Source organism: Elephantulus edwardii, unplaced genomic scaffold, assembly GCF_000299155.1.
Source record: "Elephantulus edwardii isolate Elephantulus edwardi_28Jun2011 unplaced genomic scaffold, EleEdw1.0 scaffold00002, whole genome shotgun sequence".
In the NCBI taxonomy this organism is placed as follows: Eukaryota; Metazoa; Chordata; class Mammalia; order Macroscelidea; family Macroscelididae; genus Elephantulus; species Elephantulus edwardii.
The window spans coordinates 12,855,139-12,881,242 of record NW_006399752.1 but is presented as its reverse complement, the minus strand read 5'-3'; the positions used below and the strand labels follow the sequence as shown (position 1 = coordinate 12,881,242).

At 38.2% G+C, this 26,104-nt stretch overlaps 1 protein-coding gene and 1 pseudogene across 1 annotated transcript in view; one reads left to right on the top strand and one right to left on the bottom strand.

The window, feature by feature from the left end:
- The window catches only part of MAN1A1 (mannosidase, alpha, class 1A, member 1), a 293,657-nt gene that overhangs the window by 114,864 nt on the left and 152,689 nt on the right, over positions 1-26,104 (bottom strand). Inside the window, exon 5 of the mRNA XM_006878992.1 lies at positions 23,166-23,260. Within this exon, the coding sequence (XP_006879054.1) occupies positions 23,166-23,260 (95 nt within the window). The remainder of the gene's footprint in view (positions 1-23,165; positions 23,261-26,104) is intronic.
- On the top strand, positions 11,215-11,601 carry LOC102846152 (annotated as a pseudogene).

Here is a 26,104-nt window from a genome sequence, read left to right as displayed (position 1 = left end):
GGGAGGAAAGTATGTAATAAAATTAAATTTTTAAAGAAGCACTTCCTCTTACATACTTTGAACATATTTCTAGGAGAGGTTATTCCTTGGAGAAGGACATTATGCTTGGAAAGGTGGGGGAGTCAGTGAAAGAGAATGAGATCCTCAACCTATGGACTGACACTGACTGCAGCAATGGGCTCAAGTACGTCAAGACTGTGAAAACAGCACAGGAAAGGAGAGGGTTCAGATCTGTTTTTCACAGGGTTGTACTTAACTTGACAGCACCTAGCAACAAACATACCACCAAAGACTAAGGTGTATCTAATTCAAGTCATGGTCTTTTCAATTGCATCCTGTGCATCTGAAAATTGGACAATGAATAAGGATGACTGGAGAAGACTCAGTAGTTTCGTGGTGTTAGGGAAGAGTACTGAATATTGCATGGACTGCCAAAGAACAAACATGCCTGGCTTGGAGGAAATGCAACTAGGGTGCTCCTTAGAGATTAGGATGGTGAGACTTTTATCTTACACACTTTGTGCATGTTATTAGGATGGGTCAGTTCTTGAAAAAAAGACATCAAATTAGGAAACTTGGAAAGTTACGGAGTCCGCTAACAAGACCTTCAATGACGTGGATCTAGAATGGCACAGTGAATTTAAGAAAGGTCTTGAGCATGGTACCTAACAGCAGCTACTATTCCTACAGATGTGGGAGCAGAAATTTCCTCTTCCCTCCTGCTTTTTAATTGCCACTTTCTTAAGCATAATTAACACAGTTACAAAAATTGGCAATGCCAGAAAGGAAAAAAAAACCCAAACACCCCAAACTATGGCAAATTTATAATTCGTAGTTCATTAATTTTTCCAAAGTCCATTTGCAGAGTGCCTGTGAGATTTGAAAGAGGCATTATCTTGACAGCTCTACGGGAAAATGAGGGCAGAACAGGATGTCCTAATGTCTCAGAGCAGAGAAGGCATCAAGACAAGAGCTCAGGGTCTTGGAAAGCAGAGATGACCAGACAGACACCAATAAGCATATAATAGTTTTGCCCAAGTACACACAAAATCTCTTTTTTAAAAGCTTTAAGCACCTAGGAAATATATTAATCTTGAAAATAAACAAATCTAATGAGTAAGGTATGCCTGATCCAGGCCACAATCTTTGCAAGTACTTGATATGCATCAGAAAGCTGGACAATGACTAGGCATGATAGAAGGGGAGTTGATGTCTTTGAGCTGTGGTGCTGCAGAAGAGTATTGAAGATACCATGGACTGTTACTAGAACAAACAGGTTCGTCCTAGAGATGGTGCAAAGAGGCTGCTCCTTGGATGCAAGAATTCTGAAGCTTCATCTGACATAATTTGGACATGCTGCAAGGCTAGGCCAGTTTTTGGAGAGAGAAGTCATGCTTGGGAAGGAGGAGGGACAGTACAAGAGAGAAAGACCCTTGATGAGATGGATTGATTCAGTGACTGGGGTAATAGGAGAGGTGTTGTCAGAGATATGATTGCCACAGGAGAGAGCAGGAGTTAGGACTGTTGTACACAGGGTAGCTATGAGTCACAGGCAACTTGATGGCACAAAACAATAACAATCATATTTAAAAAGAAAGAAACCCACAAATGTCTTACATATGCATACACTGTACTCACACATGCCTGTTAGAAATGATCTCCAACTTCAAATGGTTTATGTGATTTTTATTGTTTTTCTTGAGTAGCAGAATAGATTTATGCTCAAAATTTGGAAAACTGCTCACCAATAAAGTCATTATAGTAATTGCACTGGTTCTGTTTATTAATTTGTCACAATTAAGTCAATAAGAGCTTTACTAATGTCCTATTACTTAATTAGTTTTGAAAGTGATTATCTTACGAACTTGACTTAATTGGAAGCCTCTCAATTTACAAGGTACATTAAACTCTCAGTAGCATCTTAAGATTATTCAACATATGCAGGTCAATTACCAGTAATCACTGTTTTGTACAAATGTTCCATAAAAACCATAGCATGGCATGACAAAGGGGAAAAGGGAGTTTTAATTAATAATGCTCAACTCCGACTGACATTTTCAGGATAAAAGGGCAGTGTAAGCATTGACATAAAGTCTTCCTGAAACTGGGTCTCTTACAAAAAAATGGAATAAAGAGAAGCTAATAACGCTCCACCTTACAGATGAAGATAATTTGTCATGATTGCTAAATCACCAAATTGCATTGCCTGTACTCATGCCCAGCTGCACATTAATTTCCAGATTAGTAAATTACAATTAATTCTTAGTATTGCTCCATCACTTTGCTTCTTTCAGTTAATAAAAGAGGCTGCCATCAATTATTGTTCATCCTATTCTCCCTCCACCAACAGATCAACTACCACTATTACTATACAAGTAGGAGACATCATGGAGTGGTTAAAACACCACTGAGATTGTGACACCTTTAAAAATTATTGCCTGTAATACAAATATCTTCTATTGACCTTCCAATTCTCACTCCAAGATTCAGTGCAGTTAATGGAATATTTACAATGATTAACAATTGGAAGAGCTGGTAAAAATGCCTTGAATGCGTGGCTGATTTTCAGACACAGAAACTCAGAAAGTAGTAAACAGAACTTTATTAATTAAATACTTGAAAGGTTGGTGCTATCATCATGGCATAAACCTGTTCTTGAGATTAATCACAGGAAAAAGGACTGCTAGTTTATTAAATGCCCAGGGAAGCCAGTTCCTTGAAAAATTATTCTATTGTTAGTATGTGAAGGTGTTACATGAAATACATGTTCTGACTTGTTCCTAACCTAAACCTTGTAGAACGAGCTTCAAAAATTGCAAGGCCGATTCATCCGTTCTTTTTGTATGTGCAGTGAATAAAGTGGAATCTGCAAAACACCATTACTGTGCATTTGAAAAACTTGAGAACAAAGCCACTTTGGGTTTGTTGCCTTCAAATAACTGTAATTGTCTTTAAACATAACCTTCCTGGTGAGTGAACTGCTTAAACATTAGTAGATGATGTGGGGAAAGTAGTGGTCAGATTTAACAACAGTTCCACAACTTGCACTCACTGAACGTCCAACCACTAAAAATGAAAAAGAAGGGCTCTTAACAGACTTCCCATACATCACAAGGAATTTCTGAGATTCAAGGAACCCTCTTGAGAACATGAGAAAGATCAATTGCTAAATTCTTTACACATCAACTTTGAAAATTTCTGATCTTTAATTGTTCATACAACTCAACTTTAAAAGATAGGACTCTCCACTTTCAGTATCTGATATGTGCTTGAGTAGAATGTCACCCAGGCTACATATCAATTTTCTAGAAGCAAGCAAAAGGGCTGGTGGCACATGGTGATTGTGATGTGAAGAGTTTAGTATTCAAAATGGCCTTCACAGCCATTGAATGTGTGCCATGTGGATGGGGAATATGTGAATAGGGTGTGTTAGGGATTAGCTAGTCTCACTAACCCACAAGAGGACAGGATTGCCTTGCTGTTAAATTGAGCAGAGGCAGAAGAGCCATAATTAGCAGGACTGAGACTTGGAAGCATTGTCGTAAAGCTGTGAAGCTGTCCTGACTGTATTCTGCAGTAGCTTGCATTACAGCATTTTGACTTCCCCAATATGGTTTTGTGTAATCTTTGAGCTATCACAACAGATTTTAGTTCCACTAGTATCACACAACAGCAAAACCCTACTGAAATGACTGGAACAATACACTGACAGAGAACTACCAGAAATACAAGCTGGGTTTAGAAGAGGTCGTGGGACTAGAGACATTATTCCCAATGTCAGATGGAGCTTGGAAGAAAACACAGAGTGCCAGAAGAATGTCTATCAGTGTTTCATTGACTACGCAAAGGCATTTTATTTGACTGTATGGATCACAACAAACTGTGGCTAACCTTGAAACACTGCACGGCTCAAAATCAGGAAAGGAATGCCTCAGGGATGCATCCTGTCTCCAAATCTTTTCAATCTGTATGTATAACATATCAATGGGGTTTGGTGTGTCAGAACTAGTGAGACAGGTTTAGGACACGGAAGAGTTAAGAGCTGCTGTACATAAGGTTGCAGGCAACTTGATGGCACATAGCAAAACAACAACAACAACAAAGCAGTATGAATGGTTTTTGGATGAGCAGAAAAAGATGAAAGAGTGTGGAGGACATGTCTAACCTCATGGGAAATTGTTTTGTGATACTGATGCTGTTGATAGGGACAGTTCCCCTTTGTGGAGTTGACAAAGGTCAGGAGTGGCTGTCCCCACGTAACCCTTGTTCTTTTTACAGGAATTTATGGATAGAGCAGGAGAGGTGGGCTGGAGAAGTAATGAGGACTGGTGGAGTCATGTTTAGTGACAGAGATGATGTGCTCCTTTCCTGGAAAACCCCATTTACCTGGGAATTAATGCCAATTATTACCAGATGTGGAAAGAAAGAGTTCAGGCATTGTGAGGCTCTTCATACAATAGTTTCACAGGGCATACCTAGGAACAGCACAGCAGCCTTTGTTCTGCTTGCCCATCCCTTAAGTCTTAACAAAGAAGCCACAAACTGCATGTGAATGAAGAATTATCTTTCCTATGTCCACAAGTAATAATAAATGCCCTTAAGCTGGTTAACTGTGCATTCATTGACACTGAAGCATCATGAAAAGATCAGAAAATCTTAGAAGACACTACTTTCCTTTCCACTGAGGCTGTTGGCAGATGCAGGAGTGTTTTGTTCTTTTGTGCACAAGGTTGCCTGGAGTGGAACCTGAGGGCACCTACCAACAATGGCAATTCTGGTGTGAGGGATAATTGCCTCCCCACTCTGTCTCCTTGCTTGGCTCCTTGGGATGCCCTTAGGTACAAGGCCTGGTCACCAGTTACATATAATAAAGTCACTTTAACTGAAGCCACAAGAACAGCTTTGCAGAAATGGCTCTGCTTTCAAACACTTAAAAATGTAGTTAATTAAAAATGGTTTTCCCTTCTCTATTAAAAAAGAGCCCCAAAATTTACTTTGTATTTATTGGATTTAAGGGAGGGAAGCATAGTAAGGAGAAAAAGAACTTAAAATCTATAAACTCTTTTTGTGGGGGTAATTAATGTCTGGAATTAGCTGCTTTCCAGAAGAAACAACAAACTGCTTAAAGTTAAGTGGAAACTTTGAGTTATTATTAACAAAAGTAATCTTGGAAACAGAAACTCCCTGCTGGGAATGCTTTGAGTTATTTGCCTTACTGAGCAGGTTCTGGAGATTGAAGAATGGACCAAGTCTGAAGGCTCACAGTTGTTTTCTATTACAAAGGTTCTCAGAATGTTACCCCCGGACCACAGAATCAGCTGTGATCTGCTTAGAAGCATAAAATCTTGAGCCTCATAAAAAATCTACTGACTCAGAAATTTGGGGATGAAGATCTGGTAAAATGTGTGTGATTGTGTTTGTTTTTTTTAAATCTTCCAATCTATTGTCCTATTGATATTTTTAGATCAGTTTTCTAGTATTTCCAAATTTCAAGAATTACACTGATCAGCATCAATGGGCAGGGGAGTTTTCAAAGGCAGCTGGGATGAGAATGAAACTTCTCTTAGGCTTATAAATATTAGACATAACATCAGTGATTCTTAACTTTACATAAATATTAGGAACTCTAGGGGAGGCACTGTCCAGGCAAGTTACACTCTGGACTCCTAGGTCATGTGTTTATGTTGGCCAAAATCCACAAGTGGCTCCAGAGAAGAAAGCTAGACAGTCCCTTTCACTGTCAGTTCACAGATTTGGAAACCCATAGGCAGGTCGCTGTGAATTGACTCAATGACAGTGAGTTTTACTGTGTTCTAGAGTCTTAAAAACAAACAAACAAACACACACAAAATCAGAACTTTAAAGCAACAGAGACAGAATCAATGGGTGAAGGAAGGTGGTGAAGCAGCAATGGTACTTCTAGAGGCTGAAAATCATGGAAATAAGGAAAAGCCGTTGGACCCTTAATAAAAAGGGAACAGCCTTTGCACTCCTATCCAAAATAGAACTGACAAAAGTTGCATTGCTATTTTTTTAGTTGCATTGCTTTTATTCTGCAATGATAAAAAAAGAAATAAAGTGGTTGTAGAGGTTGACTGTGGATAACCAAAACTTTCATGAGATTTGGTTTCCTGGTTGAAGATTTAGGGTCATGGTTTCATGGAATATTGTAGCTAACTGGCCTCATAGCTTATTCAGTACACCTCTCTTTTTCCCTCTCAGTTCCATGTATGATGAGTGCCTAAAAAGCTTGCAAGTGGCTTTTAAGAGCACAACTGGTCTCTGTTTGCATAGAACAATAGAGGAAACAGAGTCAGAAATAGCAGTAGGATAGAGAATGTGTGACTTGGTGGTGCCTGACTACTTCCTATTACTGAACAGTTTGAGTAGAGATTCTACAGAAGAACAACATGGAAAATGGAGAACAGAATTTCAATCTCATAGACTCAAGACTACCTGGAGAAATGAAGGAAGGATGATCTCTCAGAACTATTACCCTGAGATAATCTTAAACACTGAAGGCAAAAATATTCCCTGATGGGCCTAAAAATGAAATAGTTTGCTTAGCTAGTATAAAAGTTCTATATTGAGCACTGCAATAGATTGGGCATGTGTGTGTGTATGTGTGTGTCCCATCCCAAAATATGTGTCAACATGGCTAGACCAGAGTCAGTAGTTTTGGTTAGTTAAAGAATGACATTCTTAGGCAGTTTTGTGATGATGGATCACCCTCATGGCTTGAGTAGCCAATCTTCTGCCGTTGGATTATGGTAGGTTGCAACACTGCCACTCAGGTCACAACCTTGACCCACTGTCAGGGAATTTTCCCTGGGATGTAGTCCTAATCACAATTTTTTAATAAGAGATAAAAGAGTAGAGAAGGAGAAACTTCAGTACTATAAAAAAGAACAGTCAGTAGAATGTGTTCTTTGGATCTGAGGTCTCTGTGCTGAGAACCTGTTAGACCAAGAGAAAGACTGATGTGAAAAAGCATAGATATCGCCAAGGATTACTATATCCACAGATATTGAAAGGAGCCAAGGATCTTCCTCCAGAGCTGACAGAGAAAGCCTTCTACAAGAGCAAGAGCTAGCACTCTGAATTTCAAATTACATTCTTCAAGAAAATAAATTCCTGTTTGTAAAAGCCTTTCACCTGTGCTATTTCTATTACTGCAGTACCAGATAGCTAAGACAAGCATTGTGCTCCTTTAAGAACTATTTATGTAGGGAAAAACTTACACCAGCATGTTTTTTGGAAGAATGACTCTGAAAAGGTGAGTGAAAATGGTCACACAATCAAACTGTGGAACTGGCTGTATGGTTTGCTACATGTTCCCAACAACTGCAAAATGAATTACATTAGGAGAGTCTGAGAACTAAACAAATAACACTATGTAGATGCTTATCACAAGAAAACTTAAATTAGGCTTATAGTCTATCAATTGTACATTAGCTAGTACGAGAGATTTAGGAAAATACTGCAATATTTTATAGCATTAATATGTTAAATCTTATGGAATGAGCTGTTTTAATTTCTTAAAGAGACAATTCATCAAAAATTATAATTCTTTGAAAATGAGTATTTTTTTATGAATTCAATATATTGAATGACTCAGAAAGCACAAAAAAAGATGGAAGGAATACACAGAAACACTGTACCAGAAAGAACTTATTGGCACTCAAAAAATTCAGGAAGTGCAGGAGCCAATAGTAATGAAGGAAGAAGTGAAAGCTGCATTGAAGGCATTGGCAAAAAAAAAGGCCCCAGGAATAAAGGGGATACCAATTGACTTGTTTTTAATTAATAGATGCTGCCACGGATGTGCTCACCAGTCTTTGCCAGGAAATTTGGAGGACAGCTGTCTGGCCAAGGGAAGAAGTCCATATCTGTTTGCATTTCTAAAAAAAATGATCCAATTGAATGTGGAAGCTATCAAACAATATCATTACTATCACAATACTGCTGCATATCATTAAAAAATGGCTAGAAAAGTACATAGAGAGGGAAATTCCAGAAGTTCAGCAGGATTTAGATGAGGCTGTGGCACCAGGAATATCACTGCTCATGTCAGAAGGATCCTGGCTCAAAGTAAAGAATACCAGAACAATGTCTATTTATGCTTTATTGACTATGCAAAGTCGTATGACTGTGTGGATCATGACAAGCTGTGACTGACACTGAGAGGAATGGGAATCCCAGAGCACTTAATTGTTCTCATGCAGAACCTATACCTGCACCAGAAGGATGCTGTGTGAATAGAACAGGGGAATACTGCAGGGTTCAATACTGAGAAGAGAGTGTGGCAGGGTTGTATTCTCTCTCCATAACTATTCAAATTGTGTGCTAAGCAAATTATCCGAGATACTGAACTCTATAAAGAATGTGGCATCAGAATTGAAAGGAGAGTTATCGATAACCTGTGTTATGCAGATGACACAAACTTGCTTGTTTAAAGTGAGGAGGACTTGAAGCACTTGTTGCAGAAGATTAAGGAATGCAACGTTCAGTATGGATTGCATTTCAATGTTAAGAAAACAAAGATTCTTACCCCTGGACTGATAGGTTACATCATGATGGATGGAGAGGAGATATAAACTGTCATCAGCTTCATCTTGCTTGGATCCACAATTAACACTTTAGGTACCAGAAGTCAGGAAACAAGGTGATGCATTGCACTGGGAAAATCTGTAGTTAAAAGCCTCTCCAAATTATTGAGGAGTTATGATGTCAGTTTGAGGACTAAGGTGCATGTGATTCAGGCTATAGTCTTTCCGATCACTTGCTATGTAACTGAGAGCTGTACAATGAATAAGGAAAACAGAAGAACTGACACTTTTGAGATATGGTGTGAGTTAACATCCCATGGAAGACTAAGAGAACAGATATGTCTTTGAAAGGAGGCAGCCAGAGTGCTTCTTGGAGGCAAGAATGTAAGACTTTGCTTCACATACTTTGGGCATGCTGCTAAGAAGGGGTTATTCTTTGGAGAGGGATATGATGCTGGAAAGGGTGGAGGGTCAGTGAAAGAAAGGAAGACCCTCAACCAGGTGGATCAACACGATGACTGCTGTAACGGGTTCTTGTGTGTTAGAAAGTGTGAAAATGGCCTAAGATAGAACACAGTTCAAATTTCTTGTTCACAGGGTTGCTAGGAGCTGTACTCGACTCAACGGCACCTAACAACAACACTAACAAGAAGGGGTTTTTTGTTTGTTTGTTTGTTTTTTAATTATTATTATTGTGTGTGTCTGTACTGTCAAGTCAGATCTGACTGGTACAGGAGGAGATTGCCCCTCCTTCTCGGGCAGAGCATCTGGTGGATTCAAACCGCATATCTCTGGGATTGCATTGCAGCTTCTTGCCATAGGCCACCAGAGCTCCCCTAACAAGAAGTTTTTATCTCATAGATTGCATTTTCTTGAAAGGAACTAGAGCCACTTTGATCCTATATGTACCATTTGGAAATAGTATCTACACTTCCAGCTAATAATTGCCAGTATCTCTTCCTTTCCTAACATAGGAAAGTGAGGCTCATACTTAGAAAATAGGTGGTGGTTACTGTTGTTGTTATGTGCCGTCGAGTCGCTTGCGACTCATAGTGACCCTAGGTACAACAGCCCTAAACCCTGCTCTATCCTGTGCCAATCGTGCTGCCTCTGACACACCCATCCTGATTATCCCAGTCACTGAATCAATCCACCTCATAGTTAGTGTCTTCCCCTCTTGCGCCGTCCCTCCACCCTCCCAAACATGATGTCCCTCTCCAAAGACCTGTCCCTCCTTACAACACGTCCAAAGTATGTTAGACGAAGCCCCAGAATCCTTGCCTCCAAAGAGCAGCCCGATTTAACCCTCTTCAGGATGAATCTGTTTGTTTTCTTGGCAGTTCATGGTACATTCAATACTCTTCTCCATTACCACAGTTCAAAGTATAAGATGCACCTTAGTCTCCAGAGTGAATCCATTGCTCTTCAGTACCCTGGAGACGTTCCTAACAGCAGACTTTCCAATCACAATATGTTTTTTGATTTCCTGGCTACTGGTGCCAAGAGTACTGTGGAGCCGAGCAAACTAAAATAGGTAGGGTGGCTTAAAAACCTGACACCACTATCAAATGGCTGCTGTCGATATTCCAATGCACAGCAAAGTCATGTGTCTGAGTAGAACTGTGTCTTACACAGTTTTCAAAGGCTGACTTTTGGGTAGTAGATATCCATCCATTTCTTCTGAAGAACGCCTTGGTGGGAAGGACCATCCAAAATTTGAGTGAGCACCCTAAAAATGTTAACCTAGTCAAGGCACCACCTAGGGACTGCTAAAAAACTACCCTAAATGGGTATCAGAACAAAGATCACAAAACATTGTGAACAAGCATGGAAGTAAATAATAATTTCACGTTACATTTTTTTACAGCACTTTTTAATTTTTAACCTCCATTCACATAATAACCATTGTTATTACTGTTGTCATCAAGTTGACTCTGATTCCTAGTGACCCTATGTACAACATAACAAAATACCACCTGATCCTGGGTTCACTATCTCTGCTACGCTAATAAGACCCACTGTTGCAGCCTTTGTGTCAATCTATCTCAATGAGGGTTTCCCTTTTTATTCCCTCTCACCCTCTTCTTTACCAAGTATGATGACTTTCTTCAGGAACTGCTCCCTTCTGATCACATGCTAGAAGTATGTGATAAAGTTTCACTCTTGCTTCTAAGGAACATTATGGCTGCACTTCTTTCAAGACAAATCTGCATATTCTTTTGGCAGTTGATAGTATGTTCCATACTCTTCAGCTACACCATCTATTAGTCACTAATTCACTGCCATTGTGTTGGAAGCTATTCATAGTTAACCCTCCAGTGAATTTTCAAGGGTTGTAAGCTGTATGGGAGGAGACTGCTTGTCTTTCTCCCTTAGATCCACTGGTGGCTTAATAGTGCAAACTCCTACAAATTAAGTTTTTAAATTCCCACAAAAACTTTCTAAGGTCATCAGGATTGGTATTATTGTTGTTATTCCAATTTTGCTTATGAGAATAAAAATTGAGAAATTAAGAGCATTATCCAAGGTGAGAGCTACAGAGTAGTGCCTGATTTATGAGAGGATTCCGTTCCAATGACTCTATCATAAGATGGGTTTGGTGGATTTTGATGTACATAGAATATCTTATGGTTTTAAAAAGGCTTTTGTGGGCCTGGTCGCCAAGATGTCATTCCCCAAGGACAAGCCATTGCACCTGGCCACCCTACCTGCTACTCTCGACCCACTCAAATATGACATATCTCCAGAGGTCTGACAAGCTCAAACTGAGCAGCTGGCCATTAAATCCTGGCTTAAATGGGAGTATCTGCTTCTGCTCAATGACCCCAACTGGCAGACGATTATTGAAGATCTTTCCTTGACTCATTGGTCCAATTCAAGATCAGCAAATGTGTATCCCAATTTTAGGCCCACTTCCAAGCTCTCCCTCATAGCAGCTGTGTTTGGCCTTGGGCCCCTCTTCTGGTATTATGTTTTCAAAACCAAGAGAGATAGGAAAGAAAAACTTATCCAGGAAGGAAAATGGGAATGACCATTTAACATCTCATATTAAGTTTGACAGAGATGATTATGTATTATTGCTTACATATATCTTCTAGTAATCATTAAAAAAAGGCTTTTGTGGAAAGTGATATGGAGCTTTCTCAAAAAGTTGGACATAGAAATATCATTTGACCCAGCAATTCAACTTCTAGGAATATATCCTATAGAAAACATAGCTTCCAGCCAAACAGATAGATGCACGCCTATGCTTATTGGTGTGTTATTCACAATAGCAAAGAGATGAAAGCAACTGAAGTGTCCATCAACAAATGAATGGACAGAACAACTACAGTATGTATATTCACACAATGGATTACTATGAAGCACTGAAAAACAGGAACTCATAAAATATTATACCACATGGGTGACCCTGGAGGACATTATGCTAAGTGATATATCTCAAAAGGACAAATACTGCATAACTTCACTGTAATAAAATAGCACTGACATGAAAATTGAGGGGGAAAGAGAGGTTAAATAATGAACACAGCATTGTAATATAAAGAACAGTTTAAAAGGAATATATGATTAGGCATTATTTGTATGAAAACAGTCAAGAATAAGAGGTACACATCTCTGAAAATGTTTATGAAAATTAATAAAATATAGAAAAAAAAAGAGGTACACAGCAAAGTGGACTGGGGGTCTGGGGGAAGGGAGGATATTACACAATGAATGATTCTTTTTTTAAAAAGTGAACTGAGGTGGATAGGGAGGAAAATGTGCAACAATAAATGAATGAAAGGTCAATTTTGCTGTAAAATTTCATTAAAATCACGATTAAAAAGGCTTTTATTATTATCACTTTTTATTATCAATTTCCTTATAAATATGATCTTTGGGGGTTTTTCTGAGAACAATGATATTAGCAAATTATATCTTGCAACACTGCATATAGTATAAATTATTACCACTAAAGTGCACCTCCCCCCTAAAAAACCCTCAATAGCTGGTGCTGAGAGTGATTTATTATCACTCGCATTTGTCATAAACAAGGGACTACTTTTGTTGACAATGTTATTAAACAGCAGTTTTAACTATAGAATCATACTCTAGTGTGTAAAGCTAATAACTTTGTGCATGTCAGTTTTAAAACTTTAAAGTGTAGCTGACTGTTATTTGTGGACCAGTATAGTCTTTGCTATCACTTGTTATGCATCAGAGAGTTGGAGAGCGACTAAGGAGGACAGAAGGAGAATTGATGCCTTTGAGCTGTGGTGCTGAGAAGAGTACTGAGGCTACCATGGACTGATAGGAAAACAAATTCATCCTGGAAAGGGTTAAACCAGGAGGCTCCATCTAACATACTTTGGACATGTTGTTAGGAGGGACTGGTCCTTGGAGAAGGACATCATGCTTGGGAGGGTGGAGGGACAGCGCAGGAGGGGAAGGCCCTCTATGAGGTGGATTGATTCAGTGACTGGGGTAATTGGGCTGGGTGTGTCAGAGACAGTGTCATTGGCACAGGACAGAGCAAAGTTTAGGGCTGTTGTTCGCAGGGTCACTATGAGTCACAAGCGACTCGATGGCACATAACAACAACAACAACAACAACAACATAAATGGATAAGTGGATAAGAGAGGAACAGCTAATGTAATAAAACACACAGTGGGAGGGAGTCCGTAAAGAAGGCTAGCTAGCTTAAATTATTTGGAAGGACTTATTTTTCCCCCCTCTAAAACATGTCTTTGAATTCTTAACAAATTCATAAAACACAAATAAAATATAAACTAGAATATGTAACTCTAATTTTATACTCAAGCTTATATTCTGGCCATAGAATATTTCTAGGATAATTAAGCAATATGTTTGCCTCTTAGGATACTAGCAAATCATCAAATTTGAGCTTCTTATGTTCAGAAATTTTGTTTATTGCTATTTTACATAATTCTTACTATGTTAAAGGGAACTCTGGTGGTTTAGTGATAAGAAATTTCACTGCCAACCCCAAAGCCTGGCAGTTCTAATCCAACAGCTTCTTCACAGGAGAGATGGGCATGCTTCTCCTGTGCAATTAACTGTCTCTGAAAACCCACTAAAAGTCAACTGGGAGTCAAATCTAACTCTACCTTACATAACAACAACATGTATGAGGTTGTATACTACATAATTTTAAAATATAATTTAAAAAAATCTGAAACTAGAAACTTTATAAAGAAAAAATTAGCAAATAATGGAAAAAAGGTACTTCAAAAACACTGGGAAATAGAGGGATACTATTTTAAAATATTTAACTAACTAGACTATCAGTCTATTAAAAGTAATCAAGTATGATTCAGTATTTCTTCATCTTACACCACCAAGGTACTAAGAAGTCCAATAAAAGGAGGACTTTTGCCTTTTGTTAAGGTATCCTTAACTACACTCTTCACACAGGGTAATCTTTCCGTAAAAGAAAACAAGCTATGTGCCAGTTTTAATTAAGCCTACTTTCAGTTAAAGTACTGAAATATGCAATTTAATTATAATAATACAAACTTCAGTATTAAGTAAAGACATAATACATATTTGCATTGGACAGAGCACTCAATAAACTAAGCCTGTAAACAGAAAATAAAAACAGGTAAGGGAGTTGTGCTTCATTCATCACTTTGCTAACTAATTAAAATCTAAATGCAGATCAGTCATTACCCAGCACAGTCCTTGATGATGCAAAATTAAAGCACACAGCTGATAGGTCCATTAGCCTACTATCAAATATAACCACTAGGTAAGTTTCCGTTCACAGAGCACACACAGAGAAAATAAATGATAAAACAGTACACTGGTATGTTTCACTTAATATCCATGATACATACTCATGAAATAGTTTTTTTTTTTTTAAATTTGGATGTTATTGGTACACTATATTATATAAAGCACATAATGAAATGTGCAAGGAGCTGGAGTCCAAAAATCAAGAGGGCTGAGCTCGGCAATTCGTAAGCTGAAGGAACTAAAGGACAAAATCAAACTGTGAGCTGCAATACTTAAGGATGCTATGGGCAGAATATTAAAGAAGATGAAAGAGTACACAGAGTCACTGTACCAAAAACAATTGGCTGACACAGAAAAATGTCAGGAAACAACATATGATCAAGAGGCAATGGTGATAGAGGCAGAAGTTCAGGCTGCTCTGAAGGACTTGGCAAAAAGTAAAGCCCCAGGAATTAATGGAATACCAACTGTCATATTTCAACAAACCAGTCCTGCTCTGGACATGCCTCACCAGGTTGTGTCAAGAAATGTGGAGGACCACTATGTGGCAAACTGACTGGAAGAGATCCATATTTATTCCCATTCCAAAGAAAGCTGACCTGACAGAGTGGAAATTGTTGAACAGTATCACTAATATCACATGCAAGCAAAATCCTGCCGAAGATTACCCCCAAATGACTGGAACAGTACACTGATAGAGAACTACCAGAAATATAAACTGGATTTAGAAGTCATGGCATTAAAGACATTATTGCCAATGTCAGATGGATCTTGGCAGAAGTCAAAGAGTACCAGATGAATGCCTATCTGTTTCTTTGACTATGCAAAGACTTTTTTTTTTGGCTGTGTGGATCACAACAAATTGTGGCTAACCTTGAGGAGAATGGGAATCCCAGAACACCTGATTGTGCTCATGCAAAACCTATACTTGGACTAGGAAGCAGTCCTCAGAACAGAGCAAGGAAACACAGCATGATTCAAAATCAGGAAAGGAGTGCATCAGGGATGTATCTTGTCTCCATATCTTTTCAATCTTTATGAGGAGGAATGTGACATCAGGATGGGAGGACGACTCATCCACAACCTATGTTATGCAGATGACACAACCTTGCTTGCTGAAAATGAGGAGGACCTGAAGTGTTTGCTGCAGAAGGGCAAGGGACAGAAGTCTTCAATATGGACTGAAGCTCAGCATCATGAAGATGAAGATTCTCACTACTGGGCCAATTGGTAGCATCATGATAGATCGAGAAGAGACTGAAATTGTTAACAGCTTCAGTATACTCTGCTCCACAATCAACACTCTTGGCACCACAGTTAGGAAATCAAAAGATGAATTACACTGGGAAAATCTGTTGTCAGGGACCTTTCCAAAGTACTGAGAATCAATGATGTCAGTCTAGAGACTAAAGTGTGCCTGATCTAGGCCATAGTCTTTGGCATTACTTGCTATGAATCAGAGAAGTGAGCAATGACTAAGGATGATAGAAGAATAATTAATACCTTTGAGTTGTGGTGCTGGAGAAGAGTCCTTTTTTAAAATTTTTTTTAGTTTTTTTCCAAAAATCCATTTAATATATTGTCCTCGGACAGAGGACGTATGAGCTACTAAACCGATAAGAACAGATACTACACTTGATCTTAGCCAAAAGGCTGAAAAGCGATGGAGAAGAGTCTTAAACATATCATGGACTGTCAAGAAAGCAAATAGGTCTGTCTTAGAGAGGGTGAACCAAGTTTCTCCTTGGAGGCTAGGATTTTGAAGCTCCATCTCACATACTTTGGGTACATTGCCAGGAGGAACCAGTCCTTAGAGAAGGACATCATGCTTAGAAATGTGGAGGTACAGAACAGGAGAGGAAGACTCCAGATGGGATGAATTAATACAGTAACTGGGGCAATGGGAGAAGATGTGTCAGAGTCAATAAGATGGGCTCAGGACAAGGCAGGCTTCAGAGATGTTGTCCATAGGGTCACTATGAGTCGCTGGCAACTAAATGGTACATATCAGTAATATTATATTGGATATATTCAATAAGCTGCACTTGTTAACACTTAAATCCTTGACGTTTGCAAACTTTCACATGTATTTGGTTGAAATTATCAGTCTGCCGGACTAAGCAAAGGTGGTTGTATAGAATTGTTGACTTGTAGGGTGGCTGGGTAAGGCAGGCTGTAACAGCTGGGGCATCCCATCATAACCGTGGCACTGATACTCAATATTGGTCAAGCCTTCTGATACCCTTCCAAAAAAGTCCCTTCTCCCTGTCCCATAGATGTTGCTCCAACAGAAATTATCCAGTGTATACCTGTATAGCTAAAACTAACTCATTTATCAAGAAAGACAGAATAATTATTAGGAAAGCCCAGACTGGGTGTCCTGTGATAGAAATGAATAATGGGAACATTAACTACATTATTTTAAATTAAAGGCACACTTTAGGAAACCCAAAATCTAATAAGTCTACTGTACCTAGGCTTGAATTAGACCAAGAAATATGAAAATGGTGAAATGCTTAATTTTATAAGCCACAGAAGTGATTTTTCTTACTCAGAATAGAGGGGGAAAATGTATTGCTGATAGTAATAACAAGATCAGACATCAAAGTTTGACATTTTCACATTAGAGAAATTGAGTTCTACCAAAATCTAATCTATTAAAAAGGCAATGATTTTCTTTTAGCAAAGAGTTATGCAATGTATGCACATTCATTCTATGCTTTCTCTATTCCAGAAACAACCATATTAGTCAAATACTGTGTACAAGATCTAAGTTGTTTTTCAAATTACTAACCACTATTAAATCATAATTCTTATTAACTTATAAATAAGTATCATAGGTTTTCAATAAAGTGTCTATTATATACACATATAGCAAAAAAAGATAATTTTAAAATAATATTTTTTCCGTGAAACAGATTTTGGGACAGAGTTCCTCGAGAAGCACTTGGGAAAAGAATTTAGATCTTTGCATATTCTCTAATTTGCACAGATAGTGAAAATCCATTTTGGCTTATTGGTGTTTTGGTTTCAGAGATCTCTCTGGTTCAAAATACTGCTTACTAAAATCCAACCTAGTGATTGCTTATTCTCTGTCCTTGGCATATTAGCACTTGTTAGTTACATGTATGAGTCTGCTGTTGTTGTTTTGTACCACAGAGTCAGAACTGACCTAAAGCTGATCTTCCAGTTGGTTCCAGAGGCAGTTAATCACATGGGAGGAAATACTATATAAAATATACATTCTGCTTTACTAACCAGGCTGTGAGCCAATACCCCGAGGGGAGAGATCATGTCTGTTACATGCTAGAATAAATGGAAGAGATGTACAAACATTCCAGAGAAAGATCTCAATAATTCAGAACCTAGATTCATCAAGATAGAGATACAAATAAACGCATGTGTGTTGTTTTGTTTTGTTTTTTTTAAAAACTCAAAGGGAAAAGCAATCAATTAGCTTTAGGTAAAACATTAAAAGTAGATGAATGTGAACAAAAATATCAGTAAATTCACATTTTTAATAACATATATGTGTTGGCAAAAAGCATTATCCATCTCGATTTTCATATCTGAAAGGAGAGTAGAGGATTATAGCCAGCAGATGTGCCTCTCCAATCATAATTTTTGCCAAGAGCTTCAAAGCTCGTCACCAGTGAGTATGCAGACATCCTTAAAAGTATCTGCAAGCACTATTTTTCTCTTGGGCATTTTCCTAAAAACACTTCTTATTCTGTGAAGGTAATTAAGAAAAGTATGATTTTGCCCGGCATACGTTTCCCTTCATTTTTGAAACTTCTGCTGATGACAGCCTTCAAAAAATTACAAAGAGTCCCCATGCCAGCTGTCCCTTATCCCCTGGCCCATACTGTGAAAACAGAGACATTCAGAAGCAACAGCTCATATGTAGTTGACATGAATAGCACATCCAGAAATGTAATTATTGCAGGTAAATGTGAAAAGTCGCTTTCTTCCCCTACAGGAAATTTCTTCAGATGAGAAATCAGCTTCACAGCTGGAAGGAGAGTGGGTTAGATAAGTACACTTGATTGGGCAAAGGGACAAGAGGAATTTGAGGGGATTGGCATTATAATTCATTTTGCCAGTGCTTATTGTGGAAATTTGAGTAAATATCTGCTATTTAGCAAATGAGACTGTGAGTAGGTGACATATATGATATTGAAAAAAAATCATACAATTGCCAAGAACAAATTAAAAGTATTCCTATAAGCTGCCAAAAAGGCACCAAATTTCTCCTGGCTTAATTTGAAAACGTCAGAGAAAATGAAATAAATATGGCACATTACTTTTCATAACTGCACTTTTCCTACAAATAAAATTTTGCTGTTTTTTAGGTTATCCAGAAAACTTCTATTGTAAAAAGACTAAATATAGGATAAAGTCTTAAGGACATTTTTTAATATTCACCTTAATGAGTTTTTGAGAAGCACATATATTAAAGATAAGTATTACATCATCACAACTGGATGAATAAACAATAACATGATAAATGGAGAAAAGATTGAAAAAGTAAAGGATTTCACTTTACTTGGACCCACAATCAACGCTTGACTCACAGTGATCCTTTATATGACAGAGTGAAACCTTGTCTGAGCATATATTATTCTCACAATCTCTACTGGTTCAAACTCAGTTTTGAAGTTACTGTATCAATCCATCTCATTAAAAATTTTCCTCTCCTTCATTAATCCTCTGTTCTTCCAAGTATGATGTTTCCAGTGACTGACTCCTCCTGATTGCATGTATAAAGTATATTAGATGAAGTCTTGCCATCATTGACTCTAGGGAGCAATTCTGGCTGTATTTCTTCCAAAACAGGTTTGTTTATTTCTCCAGCAGTCCATGATATATTCAATACTCTTTACCAACATAGGGGCAGTAGTCAAGAAATCAAAGATATATTGCAATGGGAATATTTTCTCCCAAGGACCTCTTTATAGTGCTAAAGAGAAGGATGTCACTCTAAAGATTAAGATGCACCTGACCCAAACCATAGTATTTTCAATCTTCTCATGAAGGAACATGGTTTGAATTTCTCAGGTGCTTCATAGAAGAAGGATGGGCAATCAGCTGCCATGCGATTAACTGACTTCAGAAAACCTGCTGGAGGGTCAGCTATGGGTTGGTCCCAACTTAATGGTACATAACAACAATAATAACATATGCATACGGAAGTTGAATAATAAACAAGGAAGGCCAAAGGAAAACAGATGCCATTAAATTGTGGCCTTGGTGATGAACATTATATATACTGGGAATGTAAAAAGAATAAACAAATCTATCTTGGAGGAAGCACAGCCAGAATGCTCTTCAGCAGTAGAGATGGAGAGACTTTGTCTCACATACTTTGGGAATATTATTGGGAAGAGTCAGTCCTCAGCAAAGACATCATACTTAGTAGAGGGTCAGTGATAAAAAGGAACACCCTCTGCAAGATGAATCCAAAGTGGCCGACCACTGGGTTTAAACATAGCAGAGAGTGCGTGTGAAGATAATAGAGCACTTGGTAGCATTGACTCTACAACCACTTAGCAAGAACAGAGTATCGAATATATTTTAGAGGAATTATTTTTTGTACTAAAAACTCTGTTGAACACTAAGCATAGATTTAATTATAATATATTTAGTTGTTAGAAATACTCAGTCAATAACATGCTTTAAAAGAATATAATTTCACATATTTCAGGAGAGTAACTGGGAATTATTAACATCTTACCATAATCTACTCAACTACTGTAAAAACATAAGCCTACATCTCTCTCTAGAAGGTTTACCCAACTTCACTGCCTTCCAGAAAGCAACAGGACCTCAGTTCACAACACTTTCATGTAGAAGGTTTCACCAGTCATCCACTGCAGGACTTTAAAGCCATTAAGCTTCTAGGTGGGCTCCCATGGTACTTTCAGCTTTATGAAAAAAATCTCTTTACTCAAAAACATGCACTTTATGAGAAAAGGTCCACATTTTATTATAATCTCAAGGTGGTCTATGAACCCTCAAGAGTTAGTAACTAACTAATGAGTGAGCCACACTCCAGTTTATAAACAAGCCTGTAACATTTCAGTGACTGCCCTTCAGACAGAACTAGTTGCTCTTATGTCCTGTCAGAACAATATGAGTCAGAATCAACTCATAGGTGACTTCAGGGTGTTTTCAGAGGGAGTAAATCACACAGAAGGAGATTATCCATTTTTCTCCAAAGAGCAGCTGGTGGATTCAAAAGGCATCCCTTTGTGTTGGCAGCACAGCTACATACCAGTAGGCCACCAGAGTTTCCAGATAGAACTAGAGTAGCCATAAATTAGGACATAGAGCCAAGTCTCTCAATGAGCAGCGAAGTTAGTGCACTACTACTCCCATGTCATTTTTTAAAGTAAGAAAAATGATAATTTATAGCCTTTTAGTAAGCATATTTCATTATAAGCAAGCAAGGATTTTTGTAAAGATATTATGTATGAAAATTTGGAAACAAATATAGAAGGTATTCAAACTAGCATCAAGGCAATCCTGCAAAAGATGTTGCAGCACAAACTATGATCTTTACACTCACAGAGAAAGTCTTAGGATCTCGGAAGGGTAAAACTGATCCTGACACATCACATATTACAATAGTGTACTACTTTAATTTAACCTCGCTTACAGCTATGCACTCTCCACATCTTATTGTCTATACATTTTCGGACTCCATACCTGCAATCCAATCCTGAACACATATACATGCTATAGACAGGTAAAGAGTGATTTCTAGCCTGGTCTAGACATACGACATTTAAGTGAAAACACATGACATTTAACTAATTTACTAGCCAAAGGAAAAAAGCAAATCATGCAACAATAATTAATTTCATGAGTGAAGTGTTTAGGAAAGAATGTTGCCTGGATAATTAAGAAAAAATGAGCATTAGTCCTGCCAAACGAGTCAATATAACCCACTTGATGCTTTCTAAAAAAGAGAAAACTGCTTAATCTGCTCTTATTCAGCAACGTGTAGAAACATGTAAGTGAAATTCTAACTATACCATTTATTACTGTATGGTTCTGGTCCTAGGACTTTTGGAAATGGCTTTCCTGTCCATTTTCTTAGCACCCTCCCAAATCCCCGCACCCGCCTACCCCCCAAAGGCATGGTCTCCAGCTGCCTCAGTTGTGGATAAGTGGTTTGACCTTGATCCATGTTTTCAACATCAACAGCTGTGAGGCCAACAAAAGAGAGAGATCTAACCATAATGTAGAGAAACTGCAGCAAGGTTCAGTCTGGTAGAGCCCTGGAGACAGAGCCAGAATGAAAGGTTTTGCTTACTGGATTATTGAAGGAACAGTTAATTGGGGACTTCTGTGAGACAAAGCTTATTAGACAATTGAGGAAACCAGAGGTTTCTTGCGTTTGTGTTGTAGGACTGGACTTGCTGACTGAGAAGTAAACTGAACAAATTCAGGAATTATGTTTTGCTGCCGTTCTGGCTTTGGACTGCTGATTACAAAACCTGGACTTTCCCTTTGTGATATCTTTGGCCTCTTCCTCCCCACAACCTATTTCCCTAATATACTCCAGAACTGGTAAGCAGTAAAATGAGATTCTGTAAAGTCTGATGGTCATTGGCAACTATATCAGACCCACTGATTAGTAGAAGTAGCTGCAAAAGTGTGTGGGGGCCATGTCTGATCATACAGGGATCAGTTTTGTACTGTAGATGTTGTTGTTGGGGACAGTTCCACTTTATATGAAATTAAAACAGCTTGGACTAGGCCTTCCCTTCATTGCCCTTGCCCCTTTTACAACGATTTTAGACAAATTACTTAATCTGTCAGTAAAATGAGCATAACAATAGGCTTTGTTTGGATTAAATGCAGTGATTCTTAGAACCATAGTTCTTCACTTTTTATAACAACCATCATCATCACTATCACAAACAGGCACATAAGCAACTGACTGCAGAAAGGGAGTTAAGAAAGGGAATTAAGGATACTTAAGACTTAAGTTGTTAACAAATGTTGAAACTTTTCAGATAAATTAAAATTTAGTAATTCTAACTACACCTTCAATAAGAACTGTTAAGTTTTGCTCAATTCAGGTTATTCTTGAGGCACATTTTTCTCGGTGGTAAGGAGATGCATTGCCAACCCTAAGGGCAGCTGGCTTGAATCCACCAGTTACTCCAGGGAAGAAAGGTGGGCAATTTCCTCCTATGTGATTTGTTGCCTCTGAAAACCTGCTGATAGGTAAGCTATTAGTTCTGACTCAACAGTAAGTAAAAATATAACCATCAATATACCACCCACAAGCTGCTCTGCAGAAAGATGGGTAATCTCCTCCCACGCAATTAACTGCCTCTGAAAACCTGCTGGAGGGTCAGCTACAGGTCAGTTCCGACACTGTGGTACCCAATAACAACAAAAACATACCACAGTAGTTCAACTCAGAAAAGACAAGAAGGCCGGATTAGTCTGCATCAATGGACCAGTTCCTTCTCAAAATTGTGTGCTGGGCCATCTCAAGTATCCCTGGTATGTTAAAACAACTCCTTCTATGGAGGATCTGATTGGTCTACATGTACTGCCTGAGTAAATGCTTTTCTCAAGTTCTGTTTGTGGAGAATTAAAAAGTTAGCTAAAAACTTTAATGTCAGTACCTGGTTTGGATGACTACACTGGGGTCATTTTATCCCTTGACAAAGACCCATCTGACGCAAGGAAAGAATAAAAACCTGGAACTAGTTTTCAGGACAGTCCCTAAGACTCCCAATAGAGCCAATCATTCATGGATTTCATTCAAGTCGTTATCTACCACGGGTCTACTTGTCAGACCACAATCTCAAATATTTCAAATTAAAAATGTTGTCAAAAACGAAGAGTTTTACCTTTTCATATTCAGCAATGCCCAAGGTATTCCAGAAGGAGTATGAAATGCAGGTAGCAATTTTACCCCAAGTTCCACTGCTTTCTTTCGAAATATCTGAAAAGTTAAACAATTCAATGAGCTACTGGTACAAGCAAAACAAATGTACTAATACTACCAGCAGGAGAATAACATTGTTCTACTTTACAATTATCATTATATTTAAAAAAAGCTTTGCAAATTAATATAATTGCCTCCTTTTCTGATAAGAGCATTTACTGAATAAAGCAAGGATATTCTAGAAGGCGAGCACCCCACAAGGCATTTATTCTCAACTGTGGTTGAATATTAGAATCATGGGAGGGGAGGAGGGGAGGAGGGGAGGATTTTAACAATATTTATGTCCAAGCCCCTCTGCTAAGATTTTAATGGCTGAGGTCGCTGAGATAAAATTTCTGAAAGCTCTCCAACTGATGTCACATCATTTAAATGTTCAGGTATGTTGAGAACCACTGATATCAGAGAATCATGGGATCTGGCCCTGTTCTGGTGTCAGCACATTTATTTACTGGGACAAAGAGAAAGAGAATCTATGTGTTTGCTCAGGCTCTTGGAGCTTTAAATTTTTGGTCTTTAGGGAACTGCGCTGCTAACCCAAAGGCTGTGCCTGTCTGGTGGTTTGAATCTACCAGTGGCTCCAAGGAAGGCAATGAATTTGAAGGTGTTTTTTGTTTGTTTGTTTTTCCAGTTTGAGTGTAGGTGACAAGCAAGCTACACAGTTAAATTAGATGTGGTTTCTGCCCCTATGGATGTCAGAGTTTAGCAGGAAGACAAAATGGGGTTGTACAATTTGATGGGGGAAGGGCGAGAGAAACTGGAAGGAACTGGTATGAAAACACTGTATTAGAATTTTGTAAATAAACTAGCATTAAAAAAAAATACAGCCATGTAAGTAATGTAGAACACATATGAAATGAAGGAGATAAGACAGAGCCCCATACAAAATCCTGTGAGCTCAGTGAAGTTTCATGGTAGAGTGTTTAGATGAGGATTCTATATATTTAATTAGGGAGCTCTGGTGGCCTAGTGGTAAGGAGTTGTGCAGGAAACCCAAAGACCAGCTGCTCTGTGGGAGAAAGATGGACAATCTCCTTCTTTGCGATTAATGCCATGCCTTTGAAAACTCATTGGAGTGCCAGCTATGGGTGAGTTCTGACTTGATGGTGCACAACAACAACAACAACAACAACAACAACAACAAGAATAATACAGATTAGTGTGAGAAGTGGAAAGTGAAGGGACACTCCAGAAGAAATCTATGGAAACCAAGATTAAGTGGAGGCAACAAAAGAAACAGGGGTTAGATCCATTTGTTTGACAAAATGGTAATACTGGCAAACAGAGTAGTAGCACATGCCAAAATCATGGAAAGTTGTGAATGAAAAGGCTAAGAATCTTAATCTATTAAAATGGGAAAATACAAATGTTTTGAGCTTTGGCAAGATTGATCAGTGTTTTAGGTCATTCTGGCCACTGAAGTATGGACGAGTGCTTTGTCCTTTTTCCTGGCCTAAGCATGGTTTGCTGGAAACTTGCATTTCCTTCTGACTCCTCCTGAGACATAAGAGACTTGAGAAAGACTTAGGAGAGAGGTGAAAAATACAGAGAATGGAATCAAAGACTATCAGCTCATGAGGAAGCATTAATTAAAGCTACATTAAAGAAGTAACACATGGCTTCCCCAAAAGAGTATTCTTGTCCCTAACTCCTGCTTCAAGGCTTGGAACTCTGGACAAAGAATTCCAGGCTCCCAGACCACAGAAGACCTAAAGCTGAGACTACTTTTAAACTCTTCTCTTTTGGAATCTAGCTCTCATTTAGTAAAGTCAAGGCAGAAAAAGATGTTTTTAACAACTAAGAAAAGGAGGGTGAGAATGGTTGTACAGTTGAAAAATTAATGCCAATGTGTAAAAAGTGTGGCGTTGGTGTAGATTTTGCTACCCACATTCTCAACAGCAAAAAAAAAAAAAAATAGGAAAAAAGAGTTTTAATATAACACTTTGGTTGAAAGTCCATTTTGAGAAACTGACTTTCCCTGTATACAAAAAAAATAAGGTCATGTATAAAGAAAGCTGCTCAGAGGTAGCGACTTTAAAAAATTAATACAACTTTCTGTTTCAAAGACTAATGCTATCTGGATAAAGAGAGGCGAATGAATATCTCTTTCTACACACACACCCACACACACACACACCCACACCCCCCAAAGTTATCCTTCCTGTTTTCTGCTTTACTCTACTTCTTAGTTACCTTGTATCGTATGGTTTCATCTAATCTTTGGCAGGCCATCTGTTAGCTTTCTGGTTTCCACTCTACTTTTTTAAACTATTAACTCATTTTCATGAAACTTACATAATGCCAAAGTCAAACTATGTAATTAAAGACCATATTGGATGCTATAACCATATGGTATGGAAGTTAAGGATTTAGGCTTGAAGTTACAATGCCTGTTTTTGTAAACACACTTCAATTCTTTAAATTAGATAATCTTAGGCAAGTTGCCTAACACCTTTGTGCTTAAGCTTCCTTAAAGCTTTTTCAAAGGCTGTGAGAGGAATAACAGAGTAATAACATTTAAAACGTTTAGGAAACATCATTATTCTAAAAAGGTTAATTGTAATTTTATAATGATAATGCAGATTTATTTTTAAGAGCACTCCTTATTTAGTGGCTGAAATCCTTCTTGTCTTGAGTTTTACCCAAGTGCTGTTTCAATGTCTTTCAATGTTCTCCCAGTTCTACCAACACTATTAGTTAATCAATCCCAGGAGCATGCATTAGCTTTGACTTGATTTTATTCCCCTTAAGTCATCAAGTTACCAGTCTTTCTGAAACATCTCAAACACAGTTCATTCTCTTTTCCTGGTACATCTAGTCTTTGTTTTCATCACCAAATACAAT